Below are 26904 nucleotides of genomic sequence, written 5' to 3' on the forward strand. Positions count from 1 at the left end.
GCGAGCGCAGCGGGCCAGGGCGCAGCGGGCCTGGGCGCGCCGTCCCGGGACGCGGGATGCTCGGCGCTCTACCTCCTAGGCCCTGAGGCCTCTCGCCCGCCGTTCTCCTCGCTGCTCCTCTCGCCCCGGCCCAGGCCGCTGCTCCCGCCAGTCCCGAGAGGTAAGAAGAGCTTTCGCGACCCAGAGGGCGCTCCTGTCCGCTGCGTTCTCGGCGGCTCCTCTGGGGTCGGGCAGCGCCTCCCAGCCCCTGCCGCCCCCACCCTCCCCGCAGCCCGAAAGCACAGGTGGGTGGTGTCAGTCCCTCGACGCACCCAGTCCCCTTCCCTGGCTCCTTGGTGATCAACCTCCGCCCCCAGGGGACACGCTCTAAACGTGTGCGTCTCCGCCTCTCCGAGTCCCGACTTTAACCTGAACCCGGCTCTCCCCGGACGCAGGTGTTGCCAAGGGACCGAGGCTGACTGTAGACGGGCGTTAAGTCCAAATAGTTGGGATCCTTGAAGAATAGCGTCTTGGAATACTAAGCGTTTCAGAGCAAATTTGCTTCATTTCAAAAAGAAATCTTTTCTGGGATATAAAGAGTATGAGATATAAGCGTTTCAAAGCGGTCCACGTTTTAAGAGAGCTTTGTCTGATGACACCGGGGCTCCATTTCCAAGCATGAACTTGACTTGCGAGCCTTTGGAAACTGAGCAGATTGGGCGTGCACACAGCTTCCCAGGGAAGCTGCTTCCAACCCGTGGGACCAGGGCAGAGTCGACAGGACTGCGTATATAAATAAAGCCAGTTTACACGAGCTGCTTTGGAATTAGGGATTTCCTCCTAATAAATATTATTATTATTAGATGTATACACACACAAGCATGTGCAGGTTTGTCAGAAGGGACAAAATCATTATGTGTTTTTTCCCCTTTTATTTAATGTGATTGGTTCCATAGACTTTAGAGTAATGCATTTTCTGTAGCTATAAAGACACTGTAGAGGGTTATCTTAGTTGGTTTCACCAAAAACAGGATCTGAGCTTGACGTGATGCCATTAGCTATTGAGAATATTCACAACCTCTGCCTACCCTCTAGCTGTTACATTTAGAATTTGTAGTAAACCGTTATGACTGTGAATGCTATATGGAAGTATTTTTAAATGTGTAGAAAATACATCTAGGTTCTTATTTTCTCAAAACGATTTTCAAGTCAAATATTTTAAGTAGCCAGCACTGTATTGTGAATAACACAATAGGAAAAATTAAGCAAACAAGATTACAAATAAAAGCATGTTTTCTTCTTTTTTAAAAAATAGTGCTTTTTACCCAGCATTCTATTCCATTCTGGGGTGCTCTGTTAAAGTTTTCAAGTTAATGGTTTAGTGAGTAAAAATTCAATATTTATTTTCAAAAGCTTGAGAACATTAAGAAAATCCATATAATGATTTCAGTCAGGTAGGCTAGTTTATTTTACAATTCCAGTCCCATTCAGTTCAAAATATAGATGATCACATAGTCTAGGTTTTACTGGTTATTTTCTTAAGAAGGAAAATGTGTTATAATCACAAAATCAGTTGCAATTAGGAGCTTATTTAAAAAATGTTTATTGCAGGGAAGCAAGCAATTTGGGAGAAGCCAGTTCAACTTTTGGGAGCTCCTTACTTTGGTTACTATCTATCAGTGACCTAAAGGACGCGTTTTAATTGCCCTAAGCACCATGCTTGCGGGGGAGATACGTGATGCTTACCTGTGGTCTTTGGCCAAGTTTCCCAGACCATGTTCAAAGAAAGGATTTAGGTCAAATCTGTGCCTGATTCCAGCAAAACTGAAGTTTCCTTTTTTGCTGGGGAGGGAAGGGAGCCCCAATCATCTGCATAATTACGCTTCAGATTTCTGCTTCCCTTTGAGGAAGTACAGTATTTCCTTTGTTCAACTCCTACTGAGAGAAAGCTAATAGTGACACATCGGTTTTCTTTCCATTGAATTTTTAATTGTTTCAGTCCTTTTAATTCCACTAAATTTCTGTCTTAATGGATGTAAAAATACATATTTTTGGAATGTAATATACTTATTAAAAATTATTAACTGGGTAATGGGAATGTAAACATTAAGAAAATATATATTTGGTGATGTTTACTAGCCCACCGTTCTCTAGACTCTATTATGAAAAAAAGAAAGGGCACTGAAATGCCCTGCATCTTATTTATTCTGTGGTCTAATAGTTGTTTGTGTCAAAGTGAATGCCTCCTCCCACAAAGCATTCTGAAGCCCAGGCCAACAAGGTATTTCCTGCCCTCCTAGGTGGTCTGGGAAGATTGCTGCATGAAATCATCTATCTCCTGATGCATACCAGCAGCAACAAGTATTAAAAGACTGACACACAATGATAATTGTGATTTCTCTGTTTTCTCTTTGGAGCACCCTAAATAAGGGCAGTCAGGGCCATATGGTGTTCACATTAACTGCAATACTCTGGGTATCTTTTTCAAAGGTGTTGATAGTTTGGATATAGCTCCTAGACATTAAGAAACGAAGCAATCCAGATAACACACCAACTATGCAAGAAAGTAAGTCCACTTGTTGAAGCAAGGCAGATCTACACAGCACAATGTACAGTGAATGTTTGGCAAAAATTTAGTAAATTTGCTAAAGTTTAGGAAATCAGTGTGAAATGCCAGGCAGATAAATATGTGAAGATGTATTATCCAGATTGGCTATTAGTTTTGATGAAATTTGGCAAACAACAAACTTTCCACTTAAGGATGTGCTATAAAGATAAGACTTGGTGTTCTGCAAAGATAGCCTTGGGGTTGGGTATCCTGAATATTCTTAACTGGTGAGCTCTGATGGAACAAAAGGGGCGTGGACAATTACTGGTCATTTCCCCAGTGAAAATTAGTGTCCTTCCTGTTTTCAGTATCACCTAGGAAGTTTGACTTCTTAGAATGTGTTTTGTCATTTCATGATTACTATTTTAAGAATCACATTGAACAGAGCCATCATTTTTTTGAGGTTCTAATTTCAGGTGTTTTTGAAAAAAAATTCACAACTTGGATGTGAGAAAGGACATGAGGAGACCAAAGACTTGGGATTTTGCTAATCAGAATGAAACAAATGTTGAAAGACTTTTCAAATCTATTGTTGGTGGTGCTCTGTGACTACGGTGAGTATTGTAAGTATACTTAATGCTATAGGGATCAATGAAGAAACATAACTGTGAGCTTTATCAATGCTTAAATGTTGATGGCCCTGCATGAAGGAGGCAGGGCAGGGTTTACAGTGCAGTACCTTTTAAACTGTGATCCTTGCACCCTTCTGAACTATTGATTCAAATTTCACTTTAAATATATTTTCAGGTCTTTAAAAAGATAAACAACAACTCATTTTCAGTTTCATTGGAGATAAGCATACACACATGAAACAATGTTTTATATATTGGGGTTTGGAGTAACATTTCACTTGACAGGAGAGTTTTGCTGTTAGAATATCTTTGGAACCAATTCAAATTTCAATCTTTGCCAGCTGTGTGCCTTAGACAAATTTCTTAATCCCTTTCAACCTTAGCAATAATATTGACTTCACAGGGTTGTAGTGATGGTAAAATAAAATCAAGAATGTGAAACACTTTGAATGTCTGAGCATACAATATGTGCTTAATATGAGATTTTTTCATTCAGTTAGTTTCTAAAAATTGAGTTCATTTCTCAGGCATGCAACTATTGAACCAATAGATTCAATAATACTACAATACCAGCTTTGATGACTTGCAAATATTTCACAAATATCTAAGGCAGTTGATGGTATAAGAGTGGAAACTGTTTTCATTTTGATGAAAAAACTATAATCCAAGAGGAGGAGAGCCTTGGCTCGTGTAATATCATAGCCAGTTAAATGGGCCAGAGTATTAGTTTTGTCCTGTGAATCTCCTTTCTCAGCCATTTCTTTAAGAAGCTTATTTAAACAAGAAGACATTCAGTTTATGAAAAACTAATCTGGGATTCATTTCTTTTAAAGTCATTTATTTCTACTTAAAAACTGATTACAGGGCTGGCCGAGTGGCTCAGTTGGTTAAGAGTTGGCTTAAGAGTGGGAGCTCTGAGCAACAGAGCTGCTGGTTCGATTCCCACATGGGCCAGTGACACTGCGCCCGAGCTGAGCTGTTGCTGAGTTGCCAACAGGTGGCAGGATGGCTCAGCTGGTGAAAGCATGTGCTCCTAACAACAAGACTGCCTGTTCGATGGTGGGATACGCCCACCCACAAGTAAGACTGAACTTGGCACCTTGAGCTGAGCTGCCACCCAGATGGCTCAATGGATAGAGCGTGTGCTCTTAACAACAAGGCTGCTGGTTCAACTGCTGCATGGGATGGTGGGTACAACCACCCGCAACTAAGATTGTAACACAGCACCTTGAGCTTAGAGGCCACGAGCTGCTGATGGGAAGCCAGATGGCGACTGGCGCCCTCTACAACTAAGATTGAAGAACAACAACTTGGCTGGTCCCCCTCCCCAATTCTCCAACACTGTTCCTCTCCCCCAATTCCCCAATTAAAAAAAAAAAACTGATTACATGTAACAACCTCATACAAAAAGTTATAAAAGTGTCCTTGGTTTCATAGTGATAAAGACATCAAAATCTTACATTTAAACAAAGTCTGCAAGGATGTTTATCGTTGTTGAGCACAAAATATCTTACTGGAATATAAAAATAAAAATTGAGTGAGCTTAAAATAGAGATACAGCATAAAAGTTGAGTGCACAGGCTACTAATGGAAGAGGAGGTATTTTCATAGACCTGGGTGGTTTTCCCCCCGTTCATTTGATGTTGATCTAAATATACCATTACCAATTAGTTTCTTTTTTTTTAAGCAACATGGTTATATTGAGACACCAGTTCCTTTAAATACAATAAAGGAACAGGGAGAGAGGACACAAAAGAATAGAGAAAACTATACTGTAGTCAGTCAGGATGGCAAACAACCAAATTATAGTTTTCTAAATGAGATGGTATTCTTGTTTGTAAAAACAAGAGTTGTAAAGTAGCAAGCTTTCTCTTTATTATACACCATCTGTCTGCTGCTGCTGGAATCCATTATATCTTTTTTCTCCAACTGGGCATGTGTGTCTCTTCATTGATTGGCTGTCCATCAAATCAGAATCTGATCTGTCTTATTGACAATTCCTGTTGTTGACAATAGGCTTTCATTAGTTAACTAAGAAGCCTCTCAATCTTAATCCAGTGAGCAGTGGAGTCTCTTTAGCTACCCGTTCACAAAAAGGTACCAGGCCAGCTTTGAACCAGCACACAAGCTCTGCCAGAATCAGCCATGATTTGTCTCCATCCAGAAGGAAGCATCCTTCAACTTCTGTTTTGACTAAAGATATAACTTGATCTTATTAGGGTTTTCAAGCAAGTAGTGATCAAGCATTCAGGTCTATCCAAGTTTTATATTTTTTATTTCAGCTCATCTTAAGTAAGAAATGGATGCTGAGCTAATTAAAAGAAAACCCCTAAACCTCTATGTGCCAATACATTCATATTCTATAATCATTGATTGAATACATGTATATTTAAAAAGTACCAGCCCAGGGGCCGGCCGAGTGGCATGTTGGTTAAGAGCTGGCTTGGGACGCCAGCTCTGAGCAGCAGGGCCCTGGTTCGGATCCCACATGAGGGCCAGTGACACTGCTCTTTACAGCTAAGATGGTGAACAACAGCTCCACCTGGAGCTGGGCTGCCGTGAGTCGCCAGCGACCACGTAGGGTGCAGTGAAGCTGCAGTGGGCTGCCATAAACTACCCCGTGTGGCTGGCAGCCAGCATGAGCGGCCAGCAGCCAGTGTGAGCTGCCAAGAGCCGCCGTGAGCAGCCATCCAGAGGCCGGCAACCGATCTGCCTCACCTGGGAAGGGTGCAATGATAATACCAACATGGGCCAGTGAAACGACGTCCTCCACAACTAGACTGAAGAATGAAAGAACAGCAACTTGTCTGTTCCCCTTCCCCCGATTCTCCAGCACTGTTCCCCTCCCCCAATTCCCCAATTAAAAAAAAAAAAGAGTACCAGCCCAAACAACACATTGAGGTCCTTTGGACATATATGTGATATGATATGTATATATTATACACATATGAGGGACATGTAATAATAATAAATTCATACTTACCCATGTTGTTTTTCAAACCAAAAGGGCATTGCAGTCCTTTAAATCTACAATTGTTTCTTACCCTACCCATGTGCCAGCTGATTGTTGCATTGCCAATTCTGTCTCCTTTGATATGTATTTGGATAGGATTCAAAATAGAAACAAGGATTCTGTGTGTCTGTGTTTTTTCCACTCTTCACTTCAGCTGCTCTGATGGGTCTCTTTTTCAAAAGATATGATTGAGTCTAATGGAGTTATATTTGTGGGCCAGTGGTCATCTATCTAGGCCAATAGGAGTTGCTGTAATGTCATTAAAATTGCCAAGGACAAACCTCGCCATTTCATAAATGTTCACTCTATCTTTTAGATGATCCATGCAGAATAGTTTGTCAACATTTCTTATTTATATAAATAAACCAAGGGCACTGGTCTCTTTACAGTGAAAATGCCCAAGTACTTGTCTTGAATATCAGAAAATAATAATTTTGAAGTATGTTTAGGGTCTTACATTTTAAGTAATCTAGAGCAGTTTATATTATGTCATTTAAACCAAGCTTTCTCTCACTTCACTGTAAATCCATTTCCCCCAAATACCTAAACAGCAGAATATGATTAAAGTGAGAAAAGTGATGTATTGGATTTTTAAGAACTCTCAATTTTTACTCTTGCTGTATAGATTTTCATTGCAGATAGATTACCTTGTTGAATGTTGTGAATTCAGAGTGTTTATCCCTAATTTGTTATTTTAAAAAGAACCATAAAAGATGAGGAAAAAGGAACAAAGCCACTTTAGGATGGAAACAGGGCCATCCCCGCCCCCAGAATCAGTCATTTTACATCATCCTTGGCTCAGCACAGACTTCTCTTGTGTCTATAATGATTTTTTTTCTTCGATGTCTCCAATATACCTTTGCAAAACTCACTCTGATCATTTCATTTCAGTTCTTGGAGAAGCTGAGTATCTCCTTGTGAGAGAGCCAGGTCATGTAGCGCTAAGCAACACCACCGTGTCTGTGGATTTCCAGTATTTTGATGGTGCTAATGGGACGCTGAAGAATGTATCTGTGCTCTTGCTGGAGGCCAACACCAATCAGACCTTGACCACCAAATACCTCCTGACCAACGAGTCCCAGGGGACACTCGAGTTTGAGTGCTTCTACTTCAAGGAGGCTGGCGACTACTGGTTCACAATGTCTCTGGAAGCGACAGACGACAGCACTCCAGTCCCCTGGTGGGAGAAAGGTGCGTTTCTGAAGGTGGAATGGCCTGTCTTTCATGTTGACCTGAATAGGACATCCAAGACAGCAGAAGGCACCTTCCAGGTGGGCCTTTTCACCAGTCAACCACTGTGTTCATTCCCTGTGGACAAGCCCAGGATCTTGGTGGATGTCATCTTCACCAACAGTCTTCCTGAGGCAAGAACAAGTCAGGGACAGCCCCTGGAAATAAGAGTCAGCAAGAAGACAGAACTCTCTCAAGGTCAGTGGGTTGAGTTTGGCTGTGCATCTGTGGGGCCAGAAGCTTATGTCACTGTGGTGCTGAAGCTGCTTGGCCGAGACTCAGTCATTACCTCCACAGGACCCATTGACCTGGCCCAGAAATTTGGATACAAATTGGCGATGGTGCCAGAGCTCACGTGTGAGTCTGAGGTGGAGGTGATGGTGCTGCCACCGCCATGCATCTTTGTCCAAGGAGTGATTGCTGTCTTCAAGGAGGCCCCCAGACGCCCTGCAGAAAGGACCATTCGGCTGGCTGAGAACAGCCTGACCTTGGGACAGAGGAGAACAGTGTTCAACTGCACTTTGTTTGACATGGGGAGGAATAAATACTGCTTTGACTTTGCCATTTCAAGCAAAAGCCAGTTTTCCACCAAGGAGCAGGAGTGCATGCTAATTCAGAGAAATATAGGTTGGTATTGAGATTTAATTTTTTTAAATCAAATTAATGCCTTTCCGTAGTCAAAATTATTATTTTGAATTTAGGTGAACTTACTTTTCTGTGAACTATACTATCATTTTAATGGTTCACTCCTCATAATGTCCCAAATGGCATTCTCATCCTTATCTGAAAATTAAGAGTACTGGTAAGCATACAAGACTCACTGCTGACTTAACGTCTCTCTGTCCCAGTTTCCCCATCAGTAAAGTGGAGATAATCTACCTCAGAGAATTGTGAGAATTGAATGAAATAAATGTGTACAGTTCTTAGCATAATGCCAGGCATATAGGAAGCACCAATAAACATTAGCTATTATTACATGATATGGCAAGTCCATGCTGGTATGATCAGAATTCAAAGCTAAATCCCAAGCTGTATTTAGTAACTTCTGGATTGTCCTCGCTGAGCATGTCTCTTTCCTTTTACGTCCTTCATTATAAGACTGAAGCCTCTTTAGTGAGATTTCAAAGCAAGATTTCTGAAAAGGTTTTCAAATTCTGAATTCTTTGCGTAATGCCCTCCCTAATCACAAAGAAGTGGGTTTATTATAATTCCATCCATACCCCATGCCCCTTTTGCCATTTCTTTCCCTTTTCTTGGGTGCAAGCCTGGTCTTGGCAAGAGCTTAACTTGGCAGAGATTGTGTGGTTCACCTACATGCTTCTGTCTTCATCCCCACCAAGCCTCGTGCCCCTTGACAGCCCAAACCTCCAACCATCTTTGTAATTCCAAGTGTTTCTTGCTCCAGATTCACCCTTCATTTCCTTAGAAGAAGTCCGATTCCTTTGACTATTTCCCCACTCCCTGCTTGCACTTACCTCTCTATGCAGCCTAGATTCTACGGCCCATCCCATCAATCACTTTTCTACCAACACCCTAACCTCTGCCCTGCTGTCCTTTCGATGCACCTGCTGGGCCGCATCCCAGCTCTGCATGGGTCCAGTCATCAGCTGGCCAACCATTGCACCCAAGCTGCACAAGAAGGTGACACCCAGGCAGACTGGGGCCAGTATGGCTGGGTCATGCCTTCCACCTTCACCTGGGCCCACCATGCTACCCAGGGAGGTTCCCTGGCTGGCTCTGCTTCTGTTTTCCACAGCCACTCTTTCTACCTCCTTTGCTCACTTCCCTCAAACCTGACGTCTGCCCCTGGTTAACTCTCACAGCTGACTTGCCTGCCCCCTGCCACATCAAGCAGCTCCCTCACTGTCCCTCCAGAATCTCTCAGCCTACGGGCATCTGTCCCTTCCACATCACCTCCTTTGCTGTCAGGGCGGTGGTGGGAAGAAGTGTCATTCCTCCAGGACAAAGCGAACCCTCCCTCTACTGGGAGCCTAGCCTCTCTGCCCATGTCAGAAACCTTCTCTTACTCATTATCCCCCCTCTCTCTCCTCTGTCTCTAACTGTCCCTTCTTTACTGGCTCATGCCCATCAGCTTTGAAATGTACTTAACTCGCTTATCTGAAAACAAAACAGAATCAGCCCTCATTGCCTGGTTCTTCCACAGAAATCACCCTCTTAATCTCTTCTTCCTTTTATACAGCCCAGGTTCTTGAAAAAGTCCCCCTATATTTGGGGGTTTATTTCTCCCCCTCACGTTCACTTTTCAGCCCACTCCAAACCCACACCCCTCCCCTGCAAATGCTCTCACTAAAGCAGCCAGCACATGACTCTCAGGTCCCAAAATCCCCGGATGCTTCATTGATCTTGAGTCTGTGATGTCACGCTCTCCTTGTTTACCTCCGACCACCCGGCTCTTCCTTTGTGGTCTCCTTTGCCTGCTGCTTCCACCACCTCATCGCATCCCCTAAGTGTTGGACGTCTACATATTGTACTAGAGAGTCTGCATGTTTTGCTCCTCACGCATGTGCTAGGGGATTACTAGCCTGATCGGCACCTCTCCTGTACATCCAGGTGTTGCTGAATAGCTGTCAGCCCTCAGATGCCTCCCAGGCACCTGCAAAGCAACATACCTCGAATTGGACTCTTCATCCTGCCTTCTAAACCTACTCCTCAGTACAGGACTCCACCATCCATCCATTGTTCAAACCCGAAACCCAGGAGCCTTCCTCTTCTTCACCTCCTGTAAATAATTTGCTAAGTCCTGTGGATTTTGTCTCCTCAAAAAAAAATCTCTGAACGTCTGAACCTCTCTACGTCTCCCCAGTTCCACCAACACCACTTGGTTTAAGTCTCCATCATTCCTTCCCTGGACTCTTGAAGCAGATTCCTCATTGGTTCCCTCCCTTCATTTCAGTCACTCTCTGTAGCCAGAGGGATTGTTTAAAATCTAGGTCAGCTGAGGCTATCCCCCTGCTTAAAGCCTGTCAGTCACCTCGCTAGACAGGAGGATGAAACTCCACAGGGCGCCCCATGGCTGGGCTGCCCACCCCATAGTCACTGTGTGCTAGAGCCCGGGCCTCCCCTCTCCCACCTTCACCTGGTTAATGTTAACCTGTCCCCCAAGTCTCCACTTGGGTTACTCTTCTCCAACCCAGACTAGTTAAATTGCCTTGCTGTAAGCTGGCACAGCATCCTTAGTTCCTCTTTCATGGCATTTACCACCTCTGTCATTGTTTGTTCAGTGTCTTTCTTCCCCCATCATCACCTCCCCCTGCACTCCCCTCAGACTGGAGATCCTCATTTGGTGGTGAAGCCAACCTGTGCTGCTGTGAAGCTATTTATGATCTTTACTTGGCTCACTCAGTATGCCTGGCACATTAACAGGCGCTCAGTATATGTTTATTAAAATGAAAACTGAGGGCCAGCCGAGTGGCTCAGTTGGTTAACAGCTCGCACAAGAGTGTGAGCTCTGAGCAACAGGGTCACCGGTTCAATTCCCAGCCCGAGCTGAGCTGCTGCTGAGCTGCCAACAGGTGGCAGGATGGCTCAGCTAAAAAAAAAAAAGTGAACTCAGATGTGGCTAGTCTCAGCTAAGTATTAGAAAAACAATTATATTAAACTAATCATTCAAGGTGAGCTTGCCTTTTCAAAAGGGGTTACTTGTTAAGAGAAAAAAAATTCGAATTGACTGAATTTAATGAAAAAAAACAAGGGGAGTAGAGACATTTGGGGCTTTTGACAAAAAGATGTTGGAAGCAGGAAGTCCACCTTGTTGACTGTCGCAGCTGCTAGGCATTCCCCAGATGCTTGTACTCAATGTCTAAAGTCTGGAGAAGGATGGAAAAGGGAGTGCTTCTCTGTGTCCAGGTTGAGGGGGGTCAGGAGCTCTTTGTGGGGCTGCAGCACCCAGACACACCTAGTATTAGGACTGGAAGCAGTACCTGGAGGGACTACATGCTCTTGGAGACCCCAGTTTCTCTGTGTGGCTGCCCAGCAGTGGCCTTGACCCTGGCTGATCAGTGAAATTTATGCTAATGATAGGAACCTAGGTGCCTTCCTGTGTTTTTAGTATAAAAATTTATGACTGAATCAAGTTGTCTTCTTTTAATTTTCCAATTAAATTGACAGCTCTCACCAGTAAAGACCATCTTTTTTACCAAATGGCATCATTCAAGGACCTCATTGAACCCACCATGTCTTGTGTGAGCCACCGACTCCACTGAATTTCTTACTAGTTCCTTTCAAAAATGGAATAACGTGTTTGATATGTTTGTCTCTCTTCCCAAATATGTCTTAGGACCTTAAGATAGTATGTAAATAACAATTTACAGCAAATATATGATAGATGTTACCAAAAATGATTATTTATGATCTTCGCTTATCCTACTTAGTGTTTATGTTTTTCTCTGCGTAAATGTTAGTGTGTTTGGTTATGGGGAGTATTAGTAATATATGGCACAGACACTGTAATAACTTATGAAAATCTAAATTGAGAAACCCTATATTCTGAACACACCTGCCCAAGGGTTTCATCCAGGGAGTATGGACTCTGTATTTCAAGGCAGAATATATATTTACATATATTTTGAGACAAAGTTGAGAATTAATGATAGAGGATATTAATTAATATTCACATCGTTTTTTGGGGGGAAGCAAATAAAACTCATGTGTAGTTAACACATACTTTTCTAGATAATTAAAATTTTTTTAACTTCTTGTTTGTCTGATTAGATGGCCTTGTTTTTCCTTTTTGATGACTGAACAAGAGCTTTTTACCAAGAATAGGAATACTGTCACCTCTGTCATTTTGTTCTTATTTGCAGGTGCTTGCAAAAACAATATTACATTTACCGGAATTCTTTGCCAGAACCTTTTGAAGCCACTTGTTCACCTTAGAAGTTAGTTTGCCTAAAACTAGAAAAATATTTTAAAAATTTATATGAGCAAACCCTTGGATGCTTTAATCTTCCACAATTCTCTGAGAGTGAATGAGCCAGTAAACCTTTCTACCTAGTGGGACTCCTGCTCCTCCTTAGGAATTCCTTTAGGACATCTGACATAATAAAGCTCACAATTATATAGTGATTACTTTGATCAGGCACTGTTCTAAGTGCTTTATCAATATAACCCATTTAATTCACATAACAACCCTATGAGTTAGGTTTATTATATTGTTGATTTTATAGGTGAAGAAATGGAAGCACAGAAAGGTTAAGTAACTTGCCTAACTAAGGTCAACGATGGCTAAGTGGCTTAACCACTGGTGGTTAGACTGGCCTGAGACTTTGCGACTATACTATAGTATGACTATACTATACTGCCTCCCGTACATCACCTGTCAATCCACGTATTTAACAATATAAGCTTTTAGATTGAAAAAAAAGTTCTGATATTTTCTTCCTCATCTCCCTGGTTCATCTTGTGCTGCCCACCCCTCTTAAAAGGCATGTCACTCACTTTGGAGTCCACTGGCCCAAGCATGAGCATGATTAGGCCAATAAGAGTGAGCCTTGTTCTGTGCACAGAAAGTCTTAACTGCTTATCCAGGTGCCTCTGCTCCTGCTGCTGCTTTTAGCTATTCACTGATGTCTATAGAATTTTCTTATAGCATGCTTTATTTAGTCACCTTAGTCACTTGAGCAAAATGTCTTGCAGTTGTGAATATTTCATAGACTGTATTCCTACAGATAGTTTTAGGGGTGGAAACAAATCTCCCTTTCCCATTTCCAGAAAAATTTTGCTCATTTAGAATTAATATCCTCTAGAGTGGCTGGAAAGACATTTTTCCTGGCCACACAGGTATGTTATGTAATGTGTGTGTGTGTGTGTGTGTCTGTGTGTGTGTGTGTGTGTGTGTGTGTACATCTAAACAGGACAGAACAAAACAGCCTTTCATTCAGGAAGTAAGACTATTTGGAATATTAGTCATCTTGCTTTTCATTTCTAATATTTGAACTACAGTTATCTAGTAAGTTCCCACTTTGCCAAGAAATTTTCTCAAAGTTATTAGCAGAAATCTTTAGGAAACAGAGTTACTTGAGGCATTTTTAAAAATTTGCCTGATTAAATTTGTTCATTGCTTTATTTGAGTGATTTCCTGTTTCTTGTTTGATTAGTTTGGTATAGAAATAAAAAGACATAAAACTTAGCTTAAATGTTTGTTTTTTTATTGTTGATTATCCTACAAACCATGATTTTACTTTCAAGGGAAAAAGACAAAACGTTTCAAAACGAGATCTTTGACTTTAAGATTCATGCTTTTATTAAAACTTTGATATTTTTTTTGTCCCCCACTAATGAAATTTTTGTTTTCAATTTGACAAATGACTTTATATATTTAAATAAATTATATTTATGTAAAGTAAAGAGTTAAGAAAGAATAACAAAAGGATTCTTAGCTTTTGTATTTCTACCTTTTATGGTCTTAAATAGGAGCTCAAGAGAAGGATAACCTATACATTGACTTAATTTTCAATTTAGATTTCACAGTAATGGAATTCCCAATAGATTTTTCAAAGATAAATCACAACACATTAACTCAGAGAGACTTTAATATCAGACTCCCAAAGCTTCGCAAGCATTGGGGGTTTGGTGTCTGAACAACTCTGAAGCTTGAGGACAAAGCTGGCTCATTGTTCTGCCATTTGAAGAGCTGCCTGTGATCCAGGAGGCACAGAACCAACATTGTGTTCAGTTGAACCTCTGGATGGAACATAATTACCACACCTCAGTTGATGCTGGTCCAGGATACTGGTTAGTAATGCTCCCACTCTTGTGTAAATCCCAGAGACTTTAATTGCTCTGAAGAACTCGTATTCCATGACTCACTCCAAAGATGACACCACTTGGCAAACCTGAGAATGTATCTGCCTTAATGTTCTCCTTGTTTTTGTAGTGCTTTGTGTACCTTTGACTGCATTGTGAGTTTTTGCTTATAAAGGATGAAGAGAGACCTTTTATTTATTTATGTATTTATTTATTTATTTATTATTAGTTTCAGGTATACAAAGCAATGCAATAATAATCCTTTTCACCCCTCACAAAGTGACAAACCTCCTCCCCCCCTCCACTGCCCTCCCACCCCCAATGTCATACTTATCTATTATAATTCCATAGACTCCATTACTACCCTCTACTCCACATCCCGTGCTTATATGTATATATAATTACAGTTGACATACAATATTATTCAACATCAGCTTCAGATATACAGTGCGATGGTCAGGCCTCTACACCATCTATGAAATGGTCTCCCTAACAAGACATGAGTCCATCTGGCCCCCTAAATAATATTTACAACATTATTGATTATATTCCCCAGACTGTCTTTTCTATCCCTGAGGCCATATTGTAGTTACCAGTTTATATTGTCTCGTCCCTTCCCCTTCTCCTTCATCCCCACCCACTCCCAACTAGCAACCATCAGTTGTTCCTCTGTGTCTCTGAGCTATTTTTTCTCATTCAGTTCTTTAGATTCCACATATAAATGAGATCATATGGTATTTGTCTTTCTCTGACTGACTTATTTCACTTAACATAATGTTCTCTAGGTCCATCCATATCATTGCAAATAGTATGATTTCCTTCTTTTTTATAGCTGAGTAATACCCCATTGTGTAAATGTACCATAATTTCTTAATCCAATTGTCTACCAATGGGCATTTTGGTTGTTTCCAAGTCTTGGCTATTGTAAATAGCGCTGCGATGAACATAGGGGTGCATATATTTTTTCGAATTAGTGTCTTGGGTTTTTCCGAATAAATACCTAAGAGTGGAATTGCTGGGTCATAAGATAGTTCCATTTGCAGTTTTTTGAGATACCTCCATACTGATTTCCATAGTGGCTGCACCAATCTGCAGTCCCACCAACAAACAGTGCACCAGGGTTCCCTTTTCCCCACAACCTTGCCAGCACTTGTTGTTTGTTGATTTATTGATGATAGCCATTCTGACTGGGGTGAAGTGGTATCTCATTGTGGTTTTTATTTGCATTTCTATAATAATTAATGAGGTTGAGCATTTTTTCATATGCCTGTTGGCCATCTGTATGTCCTCTTTAGAGAAATGTCTTGAAGAGACCTTTATGCAGAGGATGTTTTGGTGCCTAGTGTTGCCATGACTAGTTGGCTAGGCCTAGTGTTGGGTCTTGGGGTTGGATGGGTGCTGATAGAGAAGGGACTAAGGATAATTCTTTATAGGAGATAATTCACTTATTCTATCTGGCAGTGATTGCATATATGCTTGGAAGAGAACTTTGCATTTTCAGTCATTAACTGCCCTAGGAGTGTTTTGTATGTATTTTGTATCTCAGGTGTTAGGTACATCCCCATTTAGGGTTGTTAAGGCTCCTTGCTTGAGTTGACCCTTTTATCATTATGCAATGTCCTTCTTTATCGCTGGTAATTTTCTTGCTCTGCAGTCTACTTTGTCTGATATTAATATAGCCACTCCAGCTTTCTTTTGATTAGTGTTTCCAAGGTATAACTTCTTCCATCCTTTTACTTTTAACCTATTTATGTATTTATATTTAAAGTGAGTTTCTTTTAAACAGCATATAATTGGGTACTGCTTTATTATCTCTGTCTTTTAACTGGTGCATTTTGATTATTTATATTTAGTGTAAACATTAAGTGGTTGGATTAAGATCTCCATCTTGCTAATTTTATATTTGCTCCATTTGTTATTTGTTTTTTTCTTCATCTATTTTGTCTTTTGGATTAATTGAACTTTTTTTTTTAAGATTTTTATTGGGGAATTGGGGGGATGGGTACAGTGCTGGGGAATTGGGGGAAGGGGAACAGACAAGTTGCTGTCGTTTTTTGTTCTTCAGTCTAGTTGTGGAGGACGTTGCTTCACTGGCCCAAGTTGGTACCATCATTGCGCTCTTCCCAGGCGAGGCAGATCAGTCGCCGGCTTCTGGACGACTGCTCATGGCGGCTGCTGGCCGCTCACGCTGGCTGCTGGCTACACACGGTTGCCCATGGCAACCCAGTGCCAAAGGGGCTGCAGCCTACACCATCACTGGTGGCTCATAGCAGCCCAGCTCCAGGTTGAGCTGTTGTTCAGCATCTTAGCTGTAGAGGGCAATGTCACTGGCCCTCATATGTGGGATCTGAACTGGGGCCCTCTGGCATCCCAAGCCAGTTCTTAACCATCACGCCACTCGGCCGGCCCAGAATATTTTTTTATGATTTACTTAAACTATTCTATTGTTTTATTGTTTATGCATTAAGATGTTTTTAGTGATTTTTCTAGAGTTTATAATATACATCAAATTACTCTCAGCCTATCTTCAAATAATATTATTTTGCTTCTCAAGTAGTGTAAAGACCTTATAACAATACATTCCCAATTCATTCCTCCCATTTGTTGTGTGATTGTTGTCATATACTTTACCTTATGTATGCTATAAGCACATAATACATTATTACTATTTTGCTTTAGACCATCAATTATGTTTAGAGTATTTAAAAATAAGAAAAAATGAATCTTATCTTTACCTTTATAAATGTCAGTTCCAGCACACTTCATTTCTTTATATAGATGTGAGTTTTTGTCTGGTATTATTATATTCCTTTTGCCTGAAGGATTTTCTTTTAACATTTCTTGTAGTGAAGGTTTGCTGGTAATTAATTTTATTAGTTTTTGTTTGTCTGAAAAAGTCTTTATTTCTCTTTATTTTTGAAAGATTCACTGGATATGGAATTCTGGGTTGGTCATTTATTCTTTTAGTACTTTAGAGATATTACTCCATTACCTTTAGCTTGCATAATGAAAAGTCTGCTGTAATTCTCAGCTTTATTCTTCTAATGTGTGATGTATTTCTACCTTTTCCCCTCCCTCTTGTCACAAAGTTTTCTGTTTATTTTTATTTTTTTTAGCAGTTTGAAATAGCAGTGTGTCTTAAGTTTTTTGTTTATTTGCTCTTTTTAAAAATTCTGTTTGGTGTTTTCTGAGCATCTTGGATGTATTTTGGTGTCTTTAATTAATTTTGCAGAATTCTTGGACATTATTTTCTTTTTCTTTTCTGGGATTCTAATTAGATGTGTAGAGACAATTTGACATTGTCCTATAGCTCTTGAGTATTCCATTCTGTTTCATTCACTCTTTTTTTCTCTGTGTTTCAGTTTAAGTGGTTTCTATTGACCTATATTCAGAGTCACTGTTTCTTTCCTCAGCTCTGTTGAATCTACTGATGAGCCTCTAGGAGGCATTCTTCGCCTCTATTACCATGCTTTTCATTTCTAGCACTCCATTTGACTCTTTAGTTTATGACTCTCTGATGAAATGTTCCGTATGTTCATGTATCTTGTTCACCTTTTCCACTAAATTCTTTAATGTATCAATCAGAGTTATTTTAATTTCTCTCTCTCTGATAGTTCCAATATGTGGGTCACATCTGAGTTTGGTTTTCTTGATTGCTTTGTCTCTTGATACTTGATTGTTTTTTTCTTCTCTGTGTGTTTCATAATTTTTGTTTGAAAGTTGGACATTTTATTTAGAGCTGTAGACACCAATAAATAGTATTTGCCTGGAAATGGGCATACCTTGCTTTTGCAAACCTTTAGCATAGTAAGGGATTGAACATGTTTTGGGTTTTTGTTGTTGCTATGGCTACCTTCAGTGCATAACAGAGTTCAGAATTTTCTAACATTGCTTTGTATTTAGGGTAGGAGTTGGGCCATCAGAGGGTTTTTCTCCATGCTTCTCTTACACTCTCTGCACATCAGAGAGGTTTTCACCTGTCATTCTTGCCCCTGCCCCTGCAGTAGGCTGTTATTTGATACATGATCATTGCTAACATGCTACAGGGTTGGGGTTGAGCAATGGGGGTGAGAGAGCATACTCTTGGCCAGGTCAGCCTTAGTCTTAGGCAAGTGCTGTGCCCTTGAGTCTCAGGGGTGGAGCCTTCTTAATGATCCTAACCTCTCCAGTGGTAGAAGTTCTCTAACAACCTGGGTCCAGAATATTTTCTGCTCCTCTCCAGGAGTGAAGGACTTACTTCTTTCTTCATTCCTTGGTAGCACTAGGTCCCAACTGGTGCTCTTAGAGTGACAGGGTTTTCTGTCTTGTCCCCAGTGGTTGAAGTGTTTGTTGATAGAGCAAATGGGGAGGACGATCTGGGTTAGGTTTGAGTCTCCCACATGGCTTCTTCCCTCTGCAGGCCTGTACCAAGAGGGAGGCTCTCTTTGGTCTTGTGCCTCCCCTCATCCTTCTTGTGAGCATCTGGTGAGGTCTGTGGAGAAGAGCCTGCAAGTGGATACAAATGCCCCTTGGGTATATGGCTCCGAGGCTATGTTCTCATGTTAGCTCACAGTAGGCTTCTAGTGGTTCATTACATTTTTAGATGACTTCTTCTCACCAGCTTGTATGATGCAGGGCACCTGCCCCATCAAGCAATGTTTGCATCCTGTCTTTCCTTGGAGGAACCTGTTTTTCCTGATATTTAAGGCCATTTGGCTGCCCTGTGACCTCAGTTTTCTGATGGGTTCTGGAAAGGTTAATATTTTGTAGTTTATACAACTTTCCTGTTTGAAGGGTAGAAGCAACCCTTTCTAGCTTTCTACATCTTTGGAAATGCCTTTATTTACTGACTTTTCAAAGCCCAAGATTTGAGTTTTGCTGCTTCATTTGGGTGCAAATAGAATCTGATTCTCGAATGAACTAGTATTAAAAGCATGGCTAATGTCCTTGCAGAGACTTGGGGACTGTGGCAGCCGTGGAGCCAGTGTAGTGCCACGTGTGGGGACGGTGTCAGAGAGCGTCGCCGCGTGTGCCTGACTTCCTTCCCCTCCAGACCTGGCTGCCCTGGAATGTCCTCGGAGACCTCCCCATGTTCCCTGGAGGAGTGTGCTGGTAGGTATTCTTCTTCCTTCAGGAGTCTCTTCCAGACAGACTGTTGAACCCAGACCTGCCTGAAAATCGCCAGTCTGAGGTCAGGAGTGGACTCATTAAAACTCATTGCTGCTAGCTGTACTAACTCTGTACTCATTAGTGTGTCGTTGTCTAGGAGTAGCTTGCCAGTGAGATGCAAGGGGATTTAATACTATAGAAGATACGGAAATGACAAGGAAATCTATCTCAATTAAAGATTCAGATATATAAAATCATTTTTATTTTTTTTTAATTTTTTTTATTGTTAGTTTCAGGTGTACAGAACAATGCAATAGTTATCCTTTTCGCCCCCACAAAGTAACAACCCCCCTCTCCCCCTCTATTGCCCTCCCCCCCGATATCATGCTGAAATCATTTTTAAAATTACAAAAACGAGAGAAATGATCATTTCTTCCCAAGATTTTTTTTTGTTTTTACTTTTGTTTTATTTCTCCCTCCTTTACTCCTCTCCACCAAAATTGTGGAAAAACATTTTAAAAAAATTATTTTCTCCCCATCATCCCAGAGAAGCTCCGTAGACCATTATTTGTCAAAATGAGACATCGTGTCTTATGCCCTGGGTGGCCCTATGTTTATTCTTTCCCAGCCTACCCTGGAGGAGAAGGTGGGGAGAGTTCCTCTTGCCATCACCTAGAGACTGTTCTTTCCCTCGTTCTCTAAGCATCTTGAAGGCACACACTAGTAGGTGTTCAATGAGAATTTGATGTGAATTGTCTATAGATGTGATGCTCACATGGCTCAGTCAGGTTTGCTGTAGCTTATGGAGCTGAATCCCATTCATTTGTCACAAGTTACAGCACTGAAGAATCCTTGTTCTCGTCACACACCATCCCACCTTCTGATATATAACTAGTCCTCCATTTAATTGGCTGGCCTTTGCTGTGGTCCTGACCCTTAGATAAAGTCCTTCTGACAAGTTCTGACTTTTTCTACTTTGTAATTTCAGGTTAGAAAACCATCCCCACTTCCTTGTCCCATTCTGGTCTGGAGGAGTTAGATGTTTTTCTGTGTTTAGATCTCAGAGCACCTATTAACCCAAACCACAGGCACCTGGCAACACCTTGGTCGGCTTCTGTGCCTGTGACCTTAGGAAATCATTCTTGTTATCTTGTATTTCCACCCAGTGCTACATGCTTTCTTCCCTTTATTCCAGCATCCTAAGGACGTTCTTTCCTCTGTGTTTTTCCTATTACAGCGTCAGACTTAGGATCGTCTCCTAGCCCTCAGCCTGCCTCTCTTTTTTCCTAAGCCCAGGCCATACCCCAAGCCTGTTCTTTCTCCACTTATATCTCATATTGTTTTCTAAGACTTTCTTCTCTGTTTACTTTTTTCTTTATAAATCTCCTTCACTTTTCACAGTTCCTTCCTTGTTTATAACTTCCTTCAAATACACCTGTTCCTGTGACTTCTGAGATGGCATGTTGTGTTGACATATCCATAAGACACAGATGAATTTAAAATCAAATGCCGTTGGCTTTTACTGCACCTTTAGAAGTAACAGCAATATCAGCCATTTATTGACCTTCTGCTATTTGCCAGCACTTTAAATATACCATCTCACTTAAAGCTCACAATAACTCTGCAAGGTAAGGGTTGGTATGCTGGGCTCAGATCTTGAGAGCTTGCTGCCTACCAGGCATTTTTCTAAGTGCCTTGTACATATGAAGTAGGTACATCATTATCTCCACATACAGATGAGGACTCTGCAGCATGTATGTGGATAAGTGACCTGCCCAAGACCATAAAACTAGAAAGCAGGCACTCCATCTGACCCTATACTAAGCTGCCCATCTCAAATACTTTGCTTTTATAGATAGACCAGTCTAGCTTTCTAGAAGCATCAACAACCTGAAATAATAATTTTCGAGGATATGTGGTGTTATTTCATGTTCTGGCATCTTGACTCTTTAATACTGGGTGGGAGCTAGAAATGTGTACATTACAAATTAGCAAAAAGGGTAGGTGCAATAGGCACCCCTACTGCTATTGTACGTGGTCCTCAGATAAATGCTTATGTGGATAAATATGATCATTTTTTCCAAGTGTTCTCTTTTTCCTTCAACCTATTTTCTATTCCTTGGAAATAGAGAGGTCTGCTTGCAGGCTGCATAGCATTTCAGGTGCAAGAGGGAAGATTAGATGAGGCAGAGATGGGCGAGGCCAGCAGCTTTGGGGCTTTTCTCCAGCTATGGTTTTGAAGAGAGCCAGCCAAAAGTCACAGATAATAGCTAAGCAAAGAGGCCCATAATGTGCAGACGGAATGCTGCTACCCCCTGACATCAGCAACCACTCAGATGAAAGAAGTGATAAATCAGGAAACAATTCTTTCAGCATTCAACTGTTCTCACTTGGTTTAGAGTTTAGAGTTTTGTTTGGCTTTGAAAGGACGTTTTTATGCCAAAGTCTGATTGCAGTTCTGCGTTAATTTGGTCCATCTTGTGAACATGAGAAGGGGAAGATCCACTTTCTATTGCGCCCACGTTCTGCCTGGTGGGATATTGACCAGTTTGCTATTGATTTTTTAATAATGAACTGATCAATTAATCTACCATTTATTTAGTAACAACTATGTGCAAGATACTGTGACTGGGGTTGGGAATATATAGATAAGACATGTCCCTGTCTGGAAGAGGCTTATGACACAGTCGCTCAGCAGACATATAACCAGGCATAATATACAGTACAGTATAGAGCCTGCACCGAAAAAGGTATCCACAGCTTGCTATGGAAGCTTTCAAGGATGATAATCCATGCTGGGAACACCTCTCTTCTTGGAGGAGGTGATATTTGAGCTGAAGTTTGAGAGCTGAGTATGACTCACGCAGGTGAACTCGGAGTTTTAGCAAAGGGATGAAAGCATGGAAGAAGATGGCACCTTGAGACCCAGGGAACTGAAAATAGTTTAATGTGGCTACAGGATAGTGCGCCAGGAGAGACTGGTAAAAACGAGGCTGGACAGGCAGACAGGGGCCAGATCCTGAGGGGCCTTGAAAGTTTGGACCTGTGTCTTAGCAGGATCTCTCAGCTGTCGTGTGGAGTACAAATCAGGATGGGTGAGAGTGGCAGCAGTGAGGCCTGTTAAGAGTTTCTCAGTAACCCAGGTGAAAAATGAAGTGCCAGCTGTGGGCATGCAGAGGAGAGAAGGATTCAGAGACTCTGGATGTGGCAAGAGATGGAGATGGGAGCAGCAGGGTAAAACCCAGGACTCTAGTACAGGCCGCTGCATGGACAGCAGTGCCATTCCTTTGAGATCGGGTACATCGGAGGAGGCACAAGTTCTGGGGGGAGGATGGTGACCTTGGGTATGTGGAGGTGTTGGTGGGACATCAGTGGGGAGAGCAGAGCCAGTGCAGCAGGGATGGGATCTGAATACCCTTGGCTCCAAAGCTCATGTCCTTCTCTACAAATGGGATAGTGAATGTTATTACCAAGAAGAGAAAAAGGTCGCAGGAAGTATTGCACAGTAGCTAATGCTGCAGAGGTCAAGGAATATCAGGACAACATGCCTTTGAATTTGGCCATTAGGTCATTAATGACCTTTACAGAAGCCATTTCATTGGCATCGTAGGGACAGGCTGCAGGAGCCAGAGGTGACGATGTGGAAGCAGTAAGTCAGCAAAGGTGGATTCCTGTCTCTGTAAGCTTGGCTGGGAAGACAAGGGGCAAGACATGGCTGTGGCAGTCGTGAGAGGCGTCTAGAGAGGTCTTTTTAAAGTGAGAAGAGCTTCAGCATGTTTCTGTGGAGCTGCATAGAGGAGAAGCTGGAGATAATTGGTGCAGAGGGATGATGACCTGGGAGAAGGGTGGCTTAGAGAGCACTTGGTGGACTTGCCTTTCTAGGAAGACACTTCTCCCACTAAATCCATAGAGAGAGAGGTTAATAGAGGTGCAGCTGCTGCTAAGTTTATGGGGGAGGAGAGAATGGCAGAAGCAGCTCGGGTGCACTTGCCTGAAAGTTCTGTTTTTTGTGACTTAGCAGACTGCTGAGGAAGAGGAGTAGGTGGAAGCTCGAGGAAAGTGGTGAAACTTTGAAGCAGTATTGTAGGGGATGGAAGAGCGAGTTGCTTAGGAACCCATGGGAGGATTTGAGGGCAGCCGAGGGTGGGTGCTGTGAGCACCCGGAGGCACTGGCTTGCATGGGTGAGTTATTTTCTTCACCAGGGCCTGGCTGGAGCAGCTGAGAATACACATGTGTGGGTTTATGAGTATCTGGTGATGGATTTCAGCTGAAGAGCAGGGAGAATGGTATAGCTCAGTGTTAGAGGTCAGAGAGTTGAGGTTATTGGCAGGAGAATGGTTTCAGTGATGGATCGTGGCTGTAGGGAGAGAAGTGAGGCCAGGAGGTGGCTGGCAGAGTGGGAGAAAATTGAGGGTATAGAGAATCAGAAGTCTCAGTGAGGTTGGCTACCCAGTGTAGCAAGAGAGTGAATGACAGGGGGAATACAGCCAGAAAGCGGGCTGTGAGGTTTAAGATTTCAGAAGAAGAGTAGCTGCAGACAGTGGGAAGGTATGATATGATGTGACACTGAAGTCACCCAGATGGTCCTCGCTATGGGATGGTGAAGAGGACAGGGACCCAGGTGCTAGCGACTGATGGCTGCCATAGGGCTGGGAGGTGACAGTGTTGAGGGAGGGGTAGGGGAGTCTGGGTGGATGGCTTGGACATCACACTTGATCTTAGCCAAAAGGCCAGGAAGCAATGGCTTGGGCATCAAAAGAGTAGAAGTTTTATATGGAGGTGAAAGAGATCATTGAAAGTGGCCATAAGAAACGAGGGGACTGAGGACACACCTGCTGCTGGCCCTCTTTGCTTATAAATAAAGGATGTGTCAAGCTCTCCTCCTAAGAGGGTAGGGGAGAAGCTGTGCCCTGCGGGACATCCAGCCCTCAGGTAAGGCAAGGAGGTTAAGGGAGCGTCTCGTGGAAAGGTTCTGGATGTTGAGGAGTTTGGTGGTCACATGTCTCATAGGGTACAGTAGAAAGGTGAGAGGGGAGCAGTGCAAGGATGGGTCCAGGACCAGTGGCGATCACTCTGTGGGGAATAAAAGAGATCAGACAGGTGACTAGAGGGACTTGAATGGTGGACAGTGACCAAGAAGAAAAGAGAGGCGAGGCCTGGTGGCCATAAGTTGGTCTCAGGTTCCCAGATATTTCAGTGGCAGTACAGGCTGTGGCCTCAGGTAGCATCTGAGTCTTGGTGGAACATTTTGGTGACTGTGGGACAAACCAGTTTGAGAGAGCAGGGAAGAAGAAGAAAAGTCCATGCCGCGTGGAAGGTAGGAAGGGGACTGGATTGCTGAAAATAGAACACTGAAAAAGCAGAGGCTTCGTTTAAGAAAGACAGTTTCTGTATATTGGGAGGGAAAAGTGAGTTAGCTTGTCAAAAGCCTTATTTTCACGTATTAATTTCTCTTTATATGGGCTAATTTAGGTACAGTCTACCTAAACTATTTTGCATTTTGAGTTTTATACTTGGGAGAATTCCCTGATGTGCATCTCAAAGCTACACATAACTACAGGTATCCCATGTGTACCTTAAATGAAAACCTTGATTTTACCTTGAAACTTCTCTCACGCTGCTTCTATGTAGAAAATTTGAGGCAAGTGTCAGCAGGAGCTAGCGAGCCCAAATCACCTTGATGGTGGACTATCTGGTCACCTCACTTCTGTGGGTCTGTGTTTTTCAGTTTGGCTTAAGCTGCCAGCAGAGCTACATAGGTAAGACTACAAACCCTAGTCCTTGTTTATTTTACTTTCTTTAACTGCTAGATAACTGAAGCAAGCCACTTGGAGACTTTAAAACCATGCAGAGAAAACAATTCTAGAGAACACATTGGTTGTTCATTTTATTTTATTTTATTTTTTTGTAGCTTTCCAACCATCCAGTTCGTCTCCCCTTCAGCCCCAGGGTCCAGTGAAATCCAACAACATTGTGACGGTCACTGGGATATCCCTCTGCTTGTTCATCATCGTCGCCACCGTGCTCATCACGCTGTGGAGGAAGTTCGGCCGCCCGCCGAAGTGCGCCACCCCTGCCCGACACAACTCCATCCACTCCCCCAGCTTCCGGAAGAACTCGGACGAGGAGAACATCTGTGAGCTGAGCGAGCAGCGCGGGAGCTTCTCGGATGCAGGTGACGGGCCTGCGGGGAGCCCGGGGGACAGCGGCATCCCGCTGACCTACAGGCGGAGTGTGCCGGCGACTCCCGAGGACGAGGCCTCCGGCAGTGAGAGCTTCCAGTCCAACGCCCAGAAGATAATCCCCCCTCTGTTTAGCTACCGCCTCGCCCAGCAGCAGTTGAAGGAGATGAAGAAGAAAGGCCTGACTGAAACCACCAAAGTGTACCACGTGTCTCAGAGCCCCCTGACAGACACCGCCATCGACGCTGCCACGGCCCCGCCCTTGGACCTGGAAAGTCCAGAAGAAGCTGCCGCAAGCAAGTTCCGGATCAAATCCCCATTTCTGGACCAGGCTGCGGTCGGTGCTGGGGAGAAGCCTCCCTCCCGGCTGGATGTCACTGTCTCTCAGGCCACTTGTGCCATCAGCCCCAGCCAGACCCTGATCCGCAAGTCCCAGATGAGGCACATGGGCAGCCGAGGGGGGCTGTCAGAGAGGAGCCATGCCAGGAGTTCCCATTTCAGGAGGACAGCCAGTTTTCATGAAACCAAGCAAGCCCGGCCGTTCAGGGAGAGGAGCATGTCCACTCTGACTCCACGGCAGGCCCCGGCGTACAGTGCGAGGGCGCGGCCCTGGGACCAGGCAGAAGACAGATTTAGGCCTCAAAGTCGATGCGCGCTTGTGTTTCCTGAGAAACTGGACTCTTTCCAAGGGACAGGTGGAACCAGTGGTCTATTAAGCCCTCTCCCTAAGTCCTACTCTTTGGGGCAGCCCACAAGGAAACCAGATCTGGGGGATCGCCAGGCAGGATACATGGCAGGAGGTGAGAGAACAGAGCCTCCCAGAGCTCGGAGGGGACCGTCCCCTAGTCACAGGAATGTTTCAAGGAAGCAGCCTTCACCCACTGCCCCCAAAGATAGCTACCAGAGGGTCAGTCCTCTGAGCCCCTCTCAATGTAGAAAAGACAGATGTCAGAGCTTCCCAGCCCACCCTGAGTTCGCCTTCTATGACAATACTTCATTCCGCCTCACTGAGGCTGAGCAAAGGATGCTGGACCTCCCGGGATATTTTGGGTCAAACGAAGAGGATGAAACCACAAGTACACTTAGTGTAGAGAAACTGGTTATCTAGAGCAGATCAGCCTGAGACGTCACACAACTGGGGTTCTTTGCCCAGGTCATGGTATCAGCTGCTCACATCATCCTGTGGACTGTTTTTGTTTTTGTTGTTGTTTTTTAGCTGAGCCATCTTGCCACCTGTTGGCAGCTCATCGGCAGCTCAGCTCGGGCCAGGCATTGAACCGCTGTTGCTCAGAGCTCATACACTTGCGTGAGCTCTTAACCAACTGAGCCACTTAGCCGGCCCCTCCTGTGGACTGTTTTGTATAACTTTGTACAGTGGAACAGAAGTGAGAAGTAACTCACGTGTGTACACATGCATTTTAATTCAACGAAGAGGTTCTTTATCCTGAACTTCTTCCATTTGTTAT

At 43.0% G+C, this 26904-nt stretch overlaps 1 protein-coding gene across 5 annotated transcripts; it reads left to right on the top strand.

Moving 5' to 3' along the window:
- On the top strand, positions 1–26702 carry THSD1 (thrombospondin type 1 domain containing 1). Of its 5 annotated transcripts, none has more exons than XM_019668870.1 (5): positions 1–160; positions 3004–3150; positions 7064–8029; positions 19100–19258; positions 25168–26702. In XM_019668870.1, the coding sequence occupies exons 2-5, from the start codon at positions 3084–3086 to the stop codon at positions 26544–26546; spliced, it is 2571 nt and encodes an 856-aa protein (XP_019524415.1). In that variant the 5' UTR covers positions 1–160; positions 3004–3083; the 3' UTR covers positions 26547–26702. The 5 variants fall into 5 exon arrangements, with proteins under 5 accessions (XP_019524415.1, XP_019524417.1, XP_019524418.1 ...); XM_019668872.1 differs by having other exon boundaries at positions 3004–3141; XM_019668871.1 differs by lacking the exon at positions 1–160 and adding an exon at positions 217–284.
- Positions 26703–26904: the final 202 nt, after the last annotated feature.

Source organism: Hipposideros armiger, unplaced genomic scaffold, assembly GCF_001890085.2.
Source record: "Hipposideros armiger isolate ML-2016 unplaced genomic scaffold, ASM189008v1 scaffold_541, whole genome shotgun sequence".
NCBI classification, from domain to species: Eukaryota; Metazoa; Chordata; class Mammalia; order Chiroptera; family Hipposideridae; genus Hipposideros; species Hipposideros armiger.

What these genes read in the sequence shown, in the direction of transcription:
- THSD1 (XM_019668870.1), top strand. Translation starts at nt 3,084, where the DNA reads ATGAAACAAATGTTGAAAGACTTTTCAAATCTATTGTTGGTGGTGCTC. An exon ending in CTGTGACTACGGTGAGTATT is followed by an intron (nt 3,151 to 7,063) that starts GTAAGTATACTT and finishes ATTTCATTTCAG; the next exon opens with TTCTTGGAGAAGCTGAGTAT. An exon ending in GCTAATTCAGAGAAATATAG is followed by an intron (nt 8,030 to 19,099) that starts GTTGGTATTGAG and finishes ATGTCCTTGCAG; the next exon opens with AGACTTGGGGACTGTGGCAG.